Genomic DNA, 18,391 nt, shown 5'->3' with positions numbered 1-18,391 from the left:
TGGCATTATTAAAACCATTCATCTTTCACAGTGTCTCCTGGAGCCAAAATGCACACAGAATGACTTACTAATCAGAAATATCCCTGCCATCAATGTGGCTTGGTATTGGGCTAGAACTATATACATTTATGTTTTTATTAAAGTTTTTAATATTATTAAATTTAAGTTAATTCTTTCCCCCTTTCTAGTTCCTGCATTTCTGACATGGGATGAGAAACACTGTAGAGGCTGTGTTTGGTACGTGTGTCAAACATTGCAAGGATTCTATTGACAGGGCTGAAAAATTAATGAGATAGCAAATGTATATCCTAGTAAATTCAATATCTATTTCAAAATATTCCTAATTAAATATGCAAGATTTCCTTAGTATCTAACATTATCATACCATTTCCACATTCAGATTCTATTTCTGTGCTGGTCACAGGTTACGCTTTATTGAGTGTATTCTATCTGGGCAATAAAAATATAGATTTCACTTGATGGTAGCAATGAAATATAAATAAACTTGTAGCTTGTTGCTGCAATTGAGTAATCATTTAGATTTAGGCTTGAGCGACCTAGATATAGGATGCCTAATTTGGCTGAATTCAGAAACATCCTGTAAATGACCTATTTCTTGCACACATAAATCCAGATTGTAATGGAATCTCGACTTTGTTTCAATGTCCCTATTAGATAGGTAATAAAAGTCCAGTTCTTTCTACCTGGTTACTAAGCATCGGCACCAGACCTGATGGCGACTAATCACTCAATCAGTTAATATGTTAAGGAGTAGAAGTCTAGCTGAGGTTTCCTAACATCAAGGGCAATTTTCTTTGTTGTTTTATACCATCAAGTCAAGATTAGCTTGAGTCTTAATTTTTAAGATTTTTTTAAAAAAAAAAATTGGTATGAGGGAAATCTCTGCAAGTCAACGTTGACTTTGGGCCTGTCTGGACAAGTCTCTGCAGTTTTCTTGGCAACATTTTCAGATTTGCTTTGCCTTATCCTTCTTACATCGTCTCCCAGTTTTTAGCTTAGTGCCTTTAAACATTACACCAAACTATTTTTAAAACATATTTAACCCTATTATTTGTTGCTAATATGACACTTTATCCACTGAGATTTTTAAACATTTAGTTTAGTCTCTTCAGAATGCTGACATTGAATATTAATTAGAATGAATTATAATTCAGAGGATCTTTTTCATATCAAAAGTCTTTAAAATTATAAACTCAATGCACACAAGTAATTTCTGTTTTATTTTCTGCAAGAGAAACTGTTTAATTGGAGGATGCTAGGGACATCACACCTTTTTTCCTGGACTTCTGGAACACTTACATTTTGCAGCCAAACATAGTTGTATTACATTAGCATACTTTTACACCAATTTTCTATGATGCTATAAAATATATGCATGATGTGTCTAATTTATTTTAAAAAGGAACGCTTGCAGTTATTTAAGCAATAGAATGTGAATTATTTTTTCCACCAGACATTGCAATGCAAATGAGTGTCTAAATACAAAGCTTTATTGAAATTGATTGACAGGTTATTTAAAAATCTGCTTCAAGACTGGATTACATGCGGTACCTAAGGAAAAGCAGTTGCATAAGCCAAGAGCTGTTTCACAGTAAATGGTAGCATATTAAGTTGTGCCTTGGAAAAAGGGAACCCTCTGTGTGCCAAACAGCTAATGTGTCACTGAGCGTGAACAAGAGCACCAGCGCCTTGACCATAGCCAAATCCTTTGGGGCCAAAGTTTTTTGCATAACAACCTGAAAAGACAAAGAGTAAACTATTAGTTCCTTTCAGCTATAAATATGATGTTTTTAAAAATATAAATAGGTTGAGAAAATATTAGTTTACAATGTGCTTTTACACTTGCTGATGTGAACCAATCTCCCTGCATGTGTAACTTGTGGATTTCAGTAAGGCATTTGATAAGGTAGACCATAACCTACTACTAGATAAAGTAGAAGAATGTTGGTTGGATGGCATCACCATCAGATGGAATCATAACTGGCTGACCAACTGCACTCAATGTGTAATGGAACTGCATCTACATGGAGGGAAGTGTGCAATGGAGTACCCCAAGGCTCTGTTTTAGGCCCAGTACTCTTTAACATCTTCATCAATAATTTGGATGTGGGAATAAATGGGGAACTCATCAAAATTGCAGATGACACCAAGCTGGCAGAAATAGCCAACACCCCAGAAGACAGGCTTAAGATACAGAAGGATCTTGACAAACTTGAACATTGGGCACTATCTATTAAAATGAAATTCAATGGTGAAAAGAGTAAGGTTCTACATTTAGGCAAGAAAAACGAAATGCACAGGTACAGTATAGGCGGTACCTTGCACAATAGCAGTAATTGTGAGAGGGATCTTGGAGTCCTAGTGGACAAGCATATGAGCCAGCAGTGTAGAAGCAGCTGCCAAAAAAGCCAACACAGTTCTAGGCTACATAAACAAGAGGAATAGAATCAAGATAACATGAAATGTTAACACCACTTTATAATGCCTTGCTAAGGCCACACTTGGAATACTGCATTCAGTTTTGGTCAACACGATGTAGAAAAGATGTGGAGACTCTAGAAAGAGTGCAGAGAAGAGCAACAAAGATGATTAGGGGACTGGAGACTAAAACATATGAAGAACAGTTGCAGGAACTGGGTATGTCTAGTTTAATGAAAAGAAGTACTACCGGAGACATGATAGCAGTGTTCCAATATCTCAGGGGTTGCCACAAAGAAGAGGGAGTCAAACTATTCTCCAAGGTACCTGAGGATAGAACAAGAAGCAATGGGTGGGAGGAGGAGCCAACGTCGCAATGTTACATCGTTCGGACTTGACAGTCCAAATTCGCCGATGACACTTTTGCCCCTGGACGGTCCGGCAGGACCTAAACCATCCCGAAGAGACGGTGACTGGAAAGAACTTGCTGGTCGCAGGGACATTGCAAAGTCCCTGATCGACCCAAGGGAAGTGCTTCCAACGAGCGGCAAACAGGCAGCCCCCAGGCTGACATAGTTGGAGACGGCTCCAGAAAGAGAAGTGAAAGTGTTTCCATCTGGTGAGGTTTTTTTTCTTTTCTTTTAGAAGATTGCCCTAAGAAACTCTTTTCTTAAGCTAAATTAGTCCCTTAAGCATGAACAAAGCGGCGTATTTAATCCCTATTGGACTGCCTTAGAAAGTTTTTTGCTCTTGCCTGTAACAATCTTTTGTGGATTGAAGTGATTGCAACATTTCCTGTTTCTCCGCTTGAGATGAAGAGATCTTTTTTTCTCTATTTCTTTTTACTACATTAACTTTTTTGGCTTAAATTAAAACTTTTTTACTTTAATAAATTTATCCTTCTACTTGTTACAATATTATATTAAAGATACTTAAGGAAAAAGTTCTTAAAATAGTTGAATCTGCCACTTGGAAGCCCAAGTCTGAAGTTTTTTTTTCTTCTGCTGTTGTAACAATGTATCCTTTGTTCACTCCTATCTGACTACACTGACTTTGCAACAGAAGGGTTTGGAACTTGTTTTTAAAACCTGATAAAGACCAAGGTCACAAATAGTCTACTGCTGGTGTGAGTGGAAAATATTTTGGCAAGAATTGAAAAAGGAAAGTAAAAGATTAGAACCCTTCTTCTTTGAAAATCATAAAAGAACATTTGCTTAAGATTTAAAATAAAAATAGATATATTCTTCAAAATTTGTGACAGGCTAGAGTGGCAGAAAGTACCAAATTCCTTTCTTTGCTTTTTTTTACTCTAAAAATGGATCAATACTCAGATGAAGAAAACTTGATAATTCAAAACATTTTGGCTGGACTTCAAAACATCTCAGAAGGACTTGAGAGATTTGACAAGAAATGGGACAGACTATGGGGTATCACAAAAAAAGATGAAGGGGTTGCAGCCCCAGAAACTAAAGAAGCAAATGAAAATACAGAAAACAAAGATAAGAAGTTAGATGAACTTATTAATGGAATAAATGTGAGTGAAGATGGAAAGAAAGGAAGCTGGAAAAGTGACTTTGATAAATTGGTGCGTCACTCCAAACTCCAAAATGCAGGAGAAAAAGAAAGTGCAAAAAAGATGGAGTTAATAAGACAATTCTATTCAGAAATAAACCTGACAACCAAAGTTAAGCTTACATTAATAACAACTCAAGGGCAACAAAACTACATGAGAGATTGTTTAAGCTACAAAGTGCAGAGAGAAGTCTTAAACCCTGGAAAGGTCCTGGAAAGAGAATCGACACAACAGCTGGTGAGAGAGGAAAGACCATTTTGTTACTGGAAAGACACTGGTTAATAATGCTAGTTGATGGAAAAAAGCTAGTTAATTATTGATGATTAATAAGTAGAGATATTAGTACTTTATAGACTGTCCTAGACTACCATAGAATGTTTTTTTGTTAACATATAATTTACTATGATACGAATAGTGAAATGATAACCTTAGTTAGGATAAATAACCGGGCCATAGAAATGCTAATGTATACTTTTGGTATACATGATTGTTAAGGAGAAATGTTAACATCTCTTAGATTGTCTTAGATATCCAATGTTTATTTTCTTAGCATGTAATTAACTAATTTAGGATTGAGGGAAAAGTCCTATAAATAAATCTTATTAATAAATCATTGTTTAAAGACGGCTATAAAGGTATAACATTGTGTGGGCCTGTGGAGAGGAGAGGTGAGATAAACAGTAAATAACTTTTAGTCAACTACAATAATAACAAGGAAATGTTAATGGATAATATTTAATGATACATACAGGTATGTTATGGGGGGGGGGAAATGCTTAGATATCTTAATTTAACTGAATTTGTTTTAGAATATGTGATAAAGGTGTAATGTTATTGGAGATCTATTGAAACTGCAAATGAATGCCAGTAGGTGGTTGTGTCTTTAAATATAAATGATTCTAGATAAAAACATGTTTAAATAATGGTGGCCAAATGAGAATTGTGGTACAGGGATAGTAAAATACATAATTTTTCTTTCTTGACTTAAAATGTACAACTCGATTTGAATGAAGTATATGTAAGGATTGTGGAAGAAACACACGGAATATATTTGTAACCAATTGATACGCTTTCTACAAGATGTAACGAAATATGATTCTTTTTTGTGTGTTTTTGTTTAACTAAAACAATAAAAAAAATTCTCAAAAAAAAGAAGCAATGGGTGGAAACTAATCAAGGAGAGAAGCTACTTAGAACTGAGGAGAAATTTCCTGACAGTTAGAACAATTAATCAGTGGAACAGCTTGCCTCCAGAGGTTGTGAATGCCCCAACACTGGAAGTCTTTAAGAAGATGTTGGATAGCCATTTGTCTGGAACGGTATAGGGTTTCCTGCCTATGCAGGGGGTTGGACTAGAAGACCTCCAAAGTCCCTTCCAACTCTGCTATTGTATTGTATTATATTGTATTGTGCAGATGTTACACAGAATATACATTATATAGAGATCTCTCACCGTTCAATAAAGCTGTCTCATATGACAGTGATTGGAGAATACTTACATTGTCATCTGCTTAAACTAAATCAGTGTGATAAATAACATTAAACTAGAGGTAATCCCATCTCTGTTTAAGATTTAAAATTACATATCTTGCACAAGAACAATTCTAATATTTTACCTTACCTTTGCAATAAATTTCGCCGTCCTTCTCTGTCAGAGTTGTTGATTCAAGGCTTTTACCACACTTGGCACAGCGAAAACAATTTTTGTGCCAAGGCTAAAAAGAAAACAAACTATTTCAGACTTCTGTGTTTCATCATTTTCAGTAGATACACATAGTCTTTTTCATGGAGAAAATCTATGTGGTCACTAAGAAGACATGATACCAACTTGATGGCGCATAATCAATCAATCTAGTCTTCTAGATTGTGTTTTTCATGTTAGATTACTTCTTTTTAGTAGAAAGCATTTACCATAGATACAAATTCATTTGGGAAAATGAATTAGTTCCCATTCTTAGGTATTCTTTTTTATGAAGTTCATTTTAAAGCAAACAAAATCAATCCAATTCTAACAGGTCAAGTTCATCACTTTCAATTAAATCACCAAGCAAATCCAGAATAGTTTGACAGGGCATTTGCAAACTATTGCATGTCACCTTACCTTTCCAGCTCCTATTACTTTCTCAGCTGCATACACAGAGTCACCACATCTGGAACATTTTTCTGCCCCTCCAAATTTCTGAGCAAATTTTGAAGTATTTGGACTTGTTGTCGGTCGATGAGAAGGTATGCTAGCATGAAAAGAACTGTTGAAATTAGTGTCTTTCTGAATCAGCTATGAACAGGAAGGCTAGACTGAGCTCTCATTAACAGGATGCAAAATCATTTTATTTCTTCCCCTAAGAGCAACTATAGCTCTACAAAAAACTATGGCAAAAGAAGGGTATATTGTTGAAGTTTAGCTGCCTTTATCGACCCCAGGAGAGCCATAAGTCAACTTCAATTGTAACAAGAAAAAAAAAAGGATTCTTTATATCTTGAGCAAAATGGGCGGCAAAGGATATAACACACTGATCTCTTGACATAGATCCATAAGTCTTTCCTCAGTAATGCTTTGGTTATTATTATCACTAAAGTTGTCTGTTGCCTCTGTGACCAGAAAAGGGAAGCTAATACATACTGGTTTAACCCAAGAGGAAATCACTGCAGCTAAAGCTGTAAGCTGGAGAGGAAGAACATATAACCATATTCTTCCAGTGGGAAGCCACAATTTGTGTTGCATTGAACTGAATTATAAGATTGTTCAATCTAACATTCATGTTTAATATTGTAACATGATTCAACCAGGGACTAGATAGAAGTTTACTTCTTCCTTACAGTGTTTCACATGATCATAAAACATTCAACAGTCAATAGCAGGAACTGAGCTTGGCAAAAAGATAATCTTCCTTTTTTGAGCTTTGCTCTCACAGGATGTAACAATCCATTACATACAAATAAAAAAGAACTAGCAATTTTCTAGAAATGCTGGTCTCTTGAACTCAGATCATGAATGCTCAAATACAGAACCAGAGTGATCTTTTTATTCCATTTTATTTATTTAAGGTGGTCTTAATAGTTTGTATTTAATAGGTAATACATCTCTAATGTCTCAAGATAGACCTAAGGCAAAGAGATGGCTATTTTCAACATCCAGTTATTTGCTACAGTTCAAACTGCAGCCAGCTGGAGGTAAATAACTGCTGTACCTACTTGTCATGTTTTATGCCAAGCCTTTCTCCTCTGTCCATATTGAGAGTGCCTGCTCCTTGCCCATAGCCATATCCTTTGGGGCCATATTTTTTCCCATAACAAGACTTGCAGTATATTTCTTCCTCATGCATGGCCACAGTTGTGCTATCCAGGTTTTTCCGGCATACCACTAAGGAAGAAATGAGATAATGTTTATTATCTAAAAGTAATTTTCAGTAGCTACAGTATGTCTACTGAAAACTAAGGGGGCTAGTTCTTTGAATAACCGTATTAAATTCTGTTCTATTAATACGTTCTGCCCTCTTTGGCTTTTATGATTTGCATTTGTAGAAGGGAAACCTGGCTAAGTTTAATTTGTGAGGCTATGAAAGAAACATTTTTTTCTTTGTTTCAAACCTCATAGAACTATTTACATTAGTGCCAATAAGTCTAATCATGCAAGAGTTTCCAAGGACACGTTACCTTAGTGTGAAACAACTAAAATATATAGACAGCCAATTTAAATTCATATTCATACTATCTTATTACTTATTCCTCTTTTAGATGTATGTTGCTTGTTTAGTTGGCTGGAAAACAAGCATCTCAGTATTAATGAGCAAATAAAAACAGTTTTTATATAATCATTTACAGTTCTGCATTATACACATTTTATGAAAATTAAGAGTAAAATAGTTCAATTTAGACTTGTTGAACATAGTATTGCTTTGAGTTTTTGTTCAAAAATACTCTAGAATTCTAGATTCTATAATAAATATAGTAGTGGACTATAATGGTTGCTCAGTAAATTAAGATTCCTCCACAACTAAGATTATAAAAGCTAAAACATTGGCATCATAGTCAAACCAAATGTTAATACAAATGAAGATCCATTCTAAATTTCCAAGCTAAGGGCATGGAAATAAGTGGTGTGAAAGAATTAACACTATGGAATTAGATCTGTCTCTGTTTCATTTCCTCAACTGTGTTGTTGTTGGCAAAATTTAATGAAGACAAATTTCCATTGTGATATCCTCTCTGAAAAATCACTTTTTCCACATTAAACCTTAGTTGTATCACTGCATTAACTTTTAGAAATGGTTTTGTTTTTTATTTTGGTATCAGTTTTTGTTCAGGTACTTAAATTGGATTCCATGCTTCAGTTTAAATTATTGTAATTACTGTAATTATGTACACTATCATTATGTTTCACACTTCCCTAAGACACTATCATGTTTCCAGTTTTGAAATTCATTGGATTTGCCAATTATAAGTTTAACAGAAACTCTTGAGCTCAATTCCATACTCAGAGAAGCTAAACTTTGTACTCCTTCATCACTGAGTATATTCTGTATATTTTAGAAATGTATTCCTTCTTGATGTTCAATTTTGTAAAATGTGAAGAAGCAATCCTGAAAGCAGACAATAAAACTTTAAAAGTATCTCAACCCTTGCCATTCATTGCATGGCTTTTTCTGTAAGCATTATTTTTCATGATAGTGGAAACTTGATCAAGCTTCTATTTAAATGTACCTCATAAAAATTCCAATTCAACATTCAGTTTAATTAATTTTTTTCTCTTTTATTTTATATCAGTTATAATTAGCATTTATCAAATGCTGATGAGGTGTCATGAACAGTACTGTATTGTTCATCAGCCAATTGTTTGAAATAATTAGAAGATATAAAAATTCAGCATCTTAACAATCTGCTAAGCCGAACAATCATATCAACTCTGTCCTTGACAGTCTACAACCTCTGGCAAAGCCCAAGGGAATTTTGTCTCCATTTGGCTGATATTAGAAAATCTACTACTATAAATCACATAATTAATTTATTTGAATAATTTCTTTAAATGGTATTTAAAATATAGAGTTCTAGAATAGCGTACCAAATGAGAACTGCATCTTGATGGAATAATTATGCATTCTGCTAGTACATTTTTGTCAACAGAATAAAACTGAATTAATAAACTTTATATTTAAAGTAATCTACATGGATCAAAGTGACAATCTTGTGTATATCATTAGCAGATATGATGATAGGGTTATGGCAATGTTAGTCAGAACTAAATGACTATCTGAAAGCATTCTTTTAACCATACATTTGTTCTGCAAAGTTAAGAGTCTGTATGAATCATACAGGAGATATGGAATATAAACTTACAAAATACAATCTTACATTGTTTTACATCCTGATCTTTGTTCTTTGGAGCCCAAGGTGGCAACTGTATAACTCAATGGTAAATTTGGGTTCTTGCTATTTATAATTTGATCCATACTGCTCAAATACCGCTAATTCATTCAAAAAGAGTTTCATAGGTACTTACTACAAAGAAAGCAACATCTGTGGAAGCTTCTCCCATCACACTGGACTTCCTCCGCATGGTATACTATTCTGCCGCAGGCTCCACATTTGTTTCCACCTCCCCAGTTTGGCATTTTGAGTCTGCAGAATAAATGCTAACAATTAACAATAGAATAGAATAGAATTAGAAAGAGAAATAGAATATAACTTGATTGCCATTTTAAATGCACACTAATCAGCACACATTAAAATGAAATTTAGTTGCATTCAGCTTTCAATATTATGCATATTATGCCCCCCCCCCAAAATAACACTAAGAAACATTACAGTCTAGTTCAAATGTATACATGGCAAAAAAAAAATCCTATGAATTTGCAAGCTGGATGGCATAGGCAACAAAGCTGTTACAGAATCTAAATATATAAATACTTCGAAACCTCCTCCCAGAGGGGAACAACAAACAGGCTGTAAAGTGGGTGTGCAGATCTCTAACAATACTTCGAGCTTTAAGCACATAGCTTAAAATGTGCTCCCACTAAGGCTTTTTTACTCTAACCCCCAAACATTATAATCCTTGGAAGGTTTGTAGAGTGCTCCTAGGGGTGGGGTGGGGGGCAAAGGGGGCAGGTTTCAGTAGGCCAAAAATGCTGTATTCAGTGTATAAGACGCACCCATATTTTCAGCCTCTTTTGGGGGGGGTAAGATGCGTCTTATACTCCAAAAAATATGGTATTTTGAAGAGTAATACTGTAAAACAAAACTATAGGATAAATATATCATTTTTAGTGTGAACTGGCTGATCATACTTCCAACCCTTATTTAGTCTCAGTAACAGAGAAAGTGGGTTCTGTCTACAAAAGACATTGAGAGAGGAGAGAAAGTTATGATCAATGCCTACTCTGGTTCCAATTAATTACTGGCTGCTGAAGACACACTTGATAGATAGGCAAAGATGAGTCCATGGAAGACAGGCTTTAGTCGCATTTGCGCACACTGGTAGCTTGTCAGCGGAAGAGTGTACATTTGTCTCCTATTCATTTGGAAGACTGGTAAACTTTTATCCAATAATGAGTTCAAATGTTAGGATGAAGGAACAGTGCTGGATGAAGCTTCTTCCACTCAATTGAGTGGAAGCTATCTTCCACTCAATTGTTTTTTCAGCACAAAGGCTCACCAGTATTAAAGGCATCTGGTAGGCACATTTACTGTTCTTTCTGCTGCTTAAGTGAAGAATGATAGAATAGTCTGAAAGTGAGTTTCAGTTTATGATTTACTTTTCTTGTAGAACTTATAGAGGAGCTGCTAAGCAATGGTTGCTTAGATGTAAACATGATTGGAATATGATTGGAATATGGCTAAGATTAATAATTAACCCCAAATAAAACATATTCACCCATTTATTGCATTGCAGCACATGCATAATTTAGTAGTAACATGCCAGTAGTGCTATATTTTTGAGAATCATAGATAACAGGTTTTTGCATTATGTAATGATAAAAAAACGTGAAAAATGTCCACGTGCCATATACTTCAAGTACTTATACTTTTTCATAACTTCACACTAAAAATGATATATTTATCCTATAGCTTTGTTTTACAGTATTACTCTTCAAAATACCATATTTTTTGGAATATAAGACGCATCTTCCCCCCCAAAAAAGCGGCTGAAAAACTGGGTGTGTTTTATACACTGAATACAGCATTTTTGGCCTATTGAAACCTACCCCCTTTGCCCCCCCCCGCCCCTAGGAGCACTCTACAAACCTTCCAAAGCCTCTGCATGCCCTCTTTTTTTGCAAAAAAAAAAAAAAAAAAAAAAACAGGCTGTTTTTTGCTTGTCCCCCCCCCCAGCTCCCAGGAGCACTCTACCAGCCTCCTAAAGTTCTGCATGCCCCCCCCTTTTTTTTGCAAAAAACAAGGCGTTACTTATTTTATCAAGATATCACAATCTCTGTAATTCTTCAGAGTCTAAGAATCTAGATATTTAAAACTTTATAGATTCCTTCATCTGCAGCACTGTTTCTCAACTTTGGCTACTTGAAGAGGTGTAGACTTCAACTCTGTTGAGGTCCACACCTCTTCAGATGGCCATGGTTGGGAAATACTGATCTACAGTATTCCCTGGATGGCTTTTCAAATGATTCACATTTTCATTTCTGTGACACAGGCAAATTACACATTGGGATTTGGTGTTCCAGTCTGTCTTGGTGTGTTTCGGAAAACTGTTCTTCATGAAGCAATTTAGAAATACTATGACTGCCCCTTAGGATATTTCACTGCAGACCTACCTTTTAAAATTAATATAGTATGACAACTTGAAGAGTTTGACTTTAAATGCAGTTGACCCTCAAATTTCATGTAATACATCTCACTGCTTGATTTATATACAAGCTTCACACTTATAGTAATGTGTAGTCTGTTTCAGAGGTGGCATTTAGCAGATTCTGACCAGTTCTGGAGAACCTGTAGCAGAAATTTCGAGTAGTTCAGAGAACCGGTAAATATCACCTCTGACTGGCCCTGCCCCCATCTATTCTCTTGCCTTCTGAGTCCCAGCTGATCGGGAAGAAATGGGGATTTTTCCTTCTCCTGGAGTGAGGTGGGAATAGAGATTTTACAGTATCCTTCTCCTGCCACACCCACAGCTACACCCCAAAGCCATGCCATGCCCACCAAGACACGGACACAGAACCAATTTTGAATTCCACCACTGGTCTGCTTCCATTTTAGATTTGCCTTTGGTTTAGCATCATAAATTAATTGTCAGAGTTTTCTGACTTAAAACAGAAAATTGTTATCACCAAGAGCTTTCTATCAATAGACAATGTCCAAGATGTAGGAGGCAACCACGATGACACATGCTTTAGTCAATGAACTATTATAATGTTGTGTTGTGGCCCAGCAGGAGCCGTTGGAGTTGCCACCAGACTCCGACAGTGAGGGGCCCTATGAGTCAGCTCTGGAGGATGTTGAGGACCCTGGACAGGGTTCCGACTCCGAGCAGGGCACAGAGAGGCTGGTTGGCCACCAGGAGGTGCATGAGCCTTGGACCAGTGGGGAGGAGACAAGGGAGTGTGAGCCTGAGGTCGGCAGTGAGTTGTTCCTGCACCAAAGAGCTAATAGGCATCAGGAACAGTTGCGCAAGTACAGGAGGTAATTGCACTCAGCTGGTGGTCATTAGGCTCCTCTCCAGACTATAAAAGGACTACTTGTGCACACGGCCCTCTTGCAGAAGTCAACGCAGGAACTAATGTCAGAGAACATTATTGTGAGCTTGGCAGGCTGGATTGCTGCCAAGTCTTATCTGTGCTGGATTGCTGCCCAAGTTTGTCTGTGCCGGTTTGCTGCCAAGGACCTGTCTGTCTGTTAATTAAATGCCGTAACTTATCTTTGGCTCGGAGTGTGTGCTGGTGTGGGACAAGGGGGGTCAGAACAATGTTGTATCCAGATTCTGCATTACCATTCACATCAAAAGCAAAACTCCAACAGCATTCCGTCAAGCAGCATTTAGTTCAATTCTGCATGAAACAAAAGGACAGAGGTGGAAACCCTTTCAGTGGCATACCTAAAATCCTTTAGAAGTATTTTATTTTATTTTGTCGTTGGTGCTGCCTGATTCTAGACAACTCACGGTGTAAAGAACAAGACAAACGCAACAAAATAAATGAAAATACAGAAAGAGAAATATAGAAGCAAATCCAGAAAACTTTATCATAGTTGATAAAGATAAACCTAAGATAAAAAATTCTAATGAGGTTCTATTCCCTGTATCCCAAGGCCTGAGAGAACACCAGGGCCTTTATAGCTTTCTGGTATATCATCATGATGGGACCTGTCTGGAAAACCTGATTCCATAGGACAGGTGCCACTTCAAAAAAAAGAGTGCTTCCTGGGTGCAAAAAGTCATATGAGAGGACCTAGCATGTGCTACTGTTGGCTCCTAACACCAGGGCAGAAATCACAGGAGATAGGCAGTTCTTCAAATGACTAGGCCCTATGCATATAGATTATTATAAGTGATAATCAGCGCTTTGATTGGCCCTTAGAAGCATTCTGGCAAGCATCTCACAAATCAGGAGTGTTATGTGGGCATGCAGAGTAGGCCCGGCACTGTTCATTCTGCTGTTTTATGGCCCAGTTGAAATTTCCAAGTCATTTTCAAGGGCAACCTCCTGTTGTTTTGAATAATAAAATGTGAAGCATATACATTTAATAAATAAGTAACAGTTGTGCTGTGAGGCAACAAAGGTATCAGTGACTGTCTATATACTCTTCCAATTCAGGAAGGGTTGCAACTAGTGCACGGCTTGAAGTTGTGCAATGGCTGTCTTGGCTATTGCCACTCCTTGAACAGGAGTGGTGGTAAGCCAAGAAATACCTCCAGATTGCACATCACTTCTGAATGGGGAAGTGCAACTCACCCAAGATTGGATAGGAAAATCTCACTTTAGGTGATCCTAAGAACCATAGCCGTTTGGTTTTAGTAGAATTGAGCCAAGATCAATTCCTTCCCTTCCAAGCCCACACAGATTCCAGGCACTGAGACATAACTTCAACAACTTCATTTAGTTGTCCTGGAACTAAAAGATACTATTGGTTATCATCAGAATACTGAAATCCCTGCCCTAAGATGGCAGATGACCCAACTGTTTCATGTGAATGTTGAACAAAAGGAGAAAGCATCCAACCTTGTGGCATTCCATAAAGGAGAGTTATGAGGAGCAAGCTCTTCCCCTCCTCGCCACCACTGACTGAAATCAGCCTTGAAGGAAAAAAGAGAACCACTGCAATATGGCACTTCCAATTCCCAAACCCTGGAGTCAGTTCAGGAAGATACCAGAATTGACAGTATCAAAAGCTGCTGAAATATCAAGGATAGATTCACTAACTGCATTCCAGCTTTGCTCCGGCACAACAACATGTGGGACCAAGACCACCTCTGTACTGAATCTCAACCTGGAACTCAGATTAGAATGAATGTAGCTTTCTTCAGAGTTATCTGCAACCACACCATCTGGTCAAAACTGTCTGTAAAAAGTGAAGGCTGGTGACCAGAAGGTAATTGATTGTTGGGTCCAAGATTAGTTTTTTGAAGATGAAACATAGCACCACCTTCTTCAACATGGAAGGCACCACTTCTTCTCTCAGAAAGGTTGACACCACCACATACACTCCACTACTTGGTTGCCTTAAAGATCACGGGGGGATTTGGATCCAAGAACCAAGTGACCAAATAGTGCAGAGATCCTTATGTGCTTCTTCAATACTTAATAACATAAATTCATCCCAGATAATATCGGACTAAGCCCATAGCATTTCTGCTAGACATGCTTAGTTGGAGTCCAACATATTGCAGATTTGAACAACTTTAACCAATTAGCCAAAATAGCCTGTGGCTCCTGCCTGTTAGAGAAAGGTCACCCTAAAAATGATTGCTTTTAATCTGACATATACAATCATTTAACATTCTAGCATTTATTCATGTTTTGAAAAAGAAAGTTTCTCCCAGAAGAATAAGATAGCATAAAAAGTATGCCAGATTTATATTATTAAATATGAAAAATGACCAAACTGATTCTGGTCATACTTGTATATTTAATTGTATATTAAATATCTTTCATCTTTAGCCAATGAAAATCTTCATTTTCAGTTTTTATAATTATCTTAAGTTTTAAAGTACACAACCTAATAATAATGTAACATGTACTTTGGCCCTAAATGTCAATGCCTCTTTTAGAAAAGAAAATCAGTGCAAGGCATTTTATAAATTGTAATGAACTATAAAAGTATACATAGCTAATGTATTATATTTCTCTTAATATGGATTTTTATGTTATTCCATTTACTTAAAAAATGATTTGTTTACTAGTTCTATCTCCCTACAAATGTGTTCAGGCCATGTTTTTTTCAAAGTTTGATAAAGTATTTCTACAATAAGGTGCTTTCATCATGATTGGAAAGCAAGATAAAATGTATTTCCATACTAAACAGTTTTACCTTGAATATACTCATCACAGTAAAGGAAAATAGGATAAAATAAGTTTTAATAAAATATCTAACATTAACTTCTATTATCCAATCATTTCCATGCTATTTAATACCTCCAGCCTAGAAAATTTCCTATAGTCTAATATGGACGCTGCAGAACAAGTTTTGTGAATCAGATAAGACGGCTACATAATTTCCGCAGGAAAGCAACAGCATTAGATTTTTCATCTTTCCTCATTTTACCTTTATGACAAAACCTGTTCTGCATGTTCAAGAGTAAGAATTCAATCTAAAATAAAACATTAAAAAAATATTTTGATGGAAGAAATTGTAAAACAGAATATAAATTGCCTGTTTGAGACTATTCAAGATTTCCTGAGACGTTTGTAAATATTGCACTGACAAAATTCAAATGAAACTATTTTGAAATATAGATGACAGTATCAGATTTACAAATCCATCCAAAAAGGGACAGATTTTCAGTAAATATTTAAAATTTTTGTTACATTCTCAATGCGTTCTCATTCATTTTCAAGACAAGAATTTCCATTATTGCAACCTTTGAGGACAGGATAGTCAACATCAGCAAGCCAACCACATAGACCAAGAGTGTCAAACTCAAGTCATTACAGTGGTGTCACATGTCGTATCTGGACCTTTTTCCCCTTTGCTAAACTGGGCATGGGTGTGGTCAGCATGTGACACATTTGGCCCATGGGCTGGAGGTTTGACAGCCCTGACATAGATTGTCAATAAATGTGATTAAGCTACATTACATGCATCAATTAGTTTCTATTAAGAGGGTCACCACTCATACTTTTATTAAGGATCATTTAATATAAAAAAAATCTCACAAAAGAGAAATATGGGAATCTCCAGCAGATACGCTGCATTTTTTTAAAAAAAGAACAGCCATCCTGTAATCACTTCCATTTTAAATTAATATTCAATCCCAGTGGGTATCCATTATAAACCAAGAAATCTCAAACATTTCCTTACTAGCACACCCACATCCACTAAAAGAGATGGTGTTTTATTGAGCTTTTAACATGTCTATTCCCAGTGATATAATCCAAAGTCTGTATTATATGAGCAGTGCACCTTTTAATAGCAGTTTGCTGGCAGACATAAACTTGATGAGCAACAGTTCATGAAAGTAGATGCCTTTTAATAAAATGTGTAAATCTGAAAAGGTGCTTCTAAACTCTCAATTTTTAGCTAGAGGCTACAATTTCACATATAACCTGCTTTCTCATTAACAAGAGTTTACAGAGATTTCATAAGTGGGATGAAGCTAAATTAGAACACAGAATAGCTCAGAGGTCTTTTAGTCCAACCAAGTGATCAAGCAGACGACCTTACACCATTCTGGACCAATGGTTGTTCGATCTCTTCTTGAAATTTTAGGTTTTTTTCCATTCCATTAAGCTGTGTACTCACAGCCTTTTCACAAAATACAAATATCTTCAGGCCAGGATGCAATAGATTCCTTTAAGCAGATTACCACTTCTCAATTAAAAATGATATAACTTTCACCTAATACGTTCAGAAGGGGAACCTAGCGCTTGATCTAAAAACCACCCAAAAGTTCAGCATCCTCTAATCTAGAGCAAGTCGGGTCAGGGAGGATGCTGAGATCCTGCAAGCCTTTCTGGAAGGAAAGATTGCAGCTAAAAGAAGAAGTTAAGCAAAGACATCTGGGTTGAATGAGTTCCTTATTAGTGCAATTAATGAAGGGTGAGAGCTGAAGAGGAGAGTGCAGGAGAAGAAAACAAAGACAATCACCTACTTAAGGGAGGAGACAGGATTTAGAAAGATCAATCCTAGACAAATCACGAAACTCCCACAGACACTGATGTACAGAGGTTCTGCACCCACCCCGTACTTGGTTACGAGGGAGCCAGTCTTCCAAGCTAAAGAAGTCATTCATTCCAGCAGACGCTTAAAAAAAAAGCAAACTCCCTAAAACCTTCCATTTTGGAATAAGCACCTTCGGAAACGCCCCCGCTAGAGGTGGTTGCGTTTGACGGCCTTTGCAAAGGCGATTCCGTCATTGCCGCCGGTCTGAGCCCAGGGAAGCCTCCCCGCAGAATCCCTCGGATCGGCCAGACGGCAGCTAACTTCAGGAGCCTCCAAGCAGAACTAAGGCACAAAAGCGAAGGTGGTCGAGGCGGCTGAAGAAAGCAAACCGCGAGGCATTGTTCCACTTGCTTCTCTATGTCAGGGGTCTCCAACCTTGGCGACTTTAAGCCTGGTGGACTTCAACTCCCAAAATTCCCCAGCCAGCTTTTGGGAATTCTGGGAGTTGAAGTCCACCAGGCTTAAAGTCGCCAAGGTTGGAGAGCCCTGCTCTATGTAGCCTCACTTCGCCACTTACCTGCCGGCTGCAGCGAAAGGACACCCCACCTCAGCCTCGGCTCTCGAAGAAACGATCCTTAGAGCCTCCGCGATGGCTGTTTATAGGCTTTCGCAAGGAGGTGGAGCAGTCGGACGGCTTCTCCAGCCGAGTCCCCGCCTCCTCCTGACCTTCGCCAGCTGCAGTGAAATAATCCTCTCCTGCTGTCTTTCGGGGTCGGAGTGGCTCTGGGTCGTCTTTTTCTGTTTGGCCCAACGGCCAGCTTCTGATGTCCCGCCTGGAAGGCCACCACCCTACGTGCCTTTCAACAGAAGATGTAGGCAATCTTGGAATTGAATAATTTTAGGATTCAGAGTGAAGTAAACGTGAAATATGAAATCCCTGGCTAGCTAAGTAGAAACATTTCTAGATATTCTCTCAGCATCCCAATTAGGAATATATTTAAAAAGGGTATTTGGGATATAACTTGTATTTAGTTTTGAACAGTGATGGAATATGGAAATTGCACTAATTATTAGAAAGCAATTATAGGGAAGGGGCATTTAAACGTCTTAGTTGTA

At 37.1% G+C, this 18,391-nt stretch overlaps 1 protein-coding gene across 5 annotated transcripts; it reads right to left on the bottom strand.

The window, feature by feature from the left end:
* Window positions 1-1,489: 1,489 nt before the first annotated feature.
* On the bottom strand, window positions 1,490-17,993 carry CSRP2 (cysteine and glycine rich protein 2). 5 transcript variants are annotated; one of them, XM_014067251.2, is made up of 6 exons: window positions 17,853-17,993; window positions 9,510-9,628; window positions 7,205-7,373; window positions 6,114-6,258; window positions 5,634-5,727; window positions 1,490-1,757 (listed from the first exon to the last, which is right to left on the bottom strand). In XM_014067251.2, the coding sequence occupies exons 2-6, from the start codon at window positions 9,619-9,621 to the stop codon at window positions 1,681-1,683; spliced, it is 597 nt and encodes a 198-aa protein (XP_013922726.1). In that variant the 5' UTR covers window positions 9,622-9,628; window positions 17,853-17,993; the 3' UTR covers window positions 1,490-1,680. The 5 variants fall into 5 exon arrangements, with proteins under 5 accessions (XP_013922726.1, XP_087579540.1, XP_013922725.1 ...); XM_087723414.1 differs by having other exon boundaries at window positions 6,114-6,243; XM_014067250.2 differs by lacking the exon at window positions 17,853-17,993 and adding an exon at window positions 17,466-17,694.
* Window positions 17,994-18,391: the final 398 nt, after the last annotated feature.

Source organism: Thamnophis sirtalis, unplaced genomic scaffold, assembly GCF_051295495.1.
Source record: "Thamnophis sirtalis isolate CommonGarterSnake01/CBP01778 unplaced genomic scaffold, rThaSir2_p1.2 scaffold_9, whole genome shotgun sequence".
Lineage (NCBI taxonomy): Eukaryota > Metazoa > Chordata > Lepidosauria > Squamata > Natricidae > Thamnophis > Thamnophis sirtalis.
The sequence above is the reverse complement of the archived record's forward strand: the minus strand, read 5'-3'. Positions and strand labels throughout refer to the sequence as shown.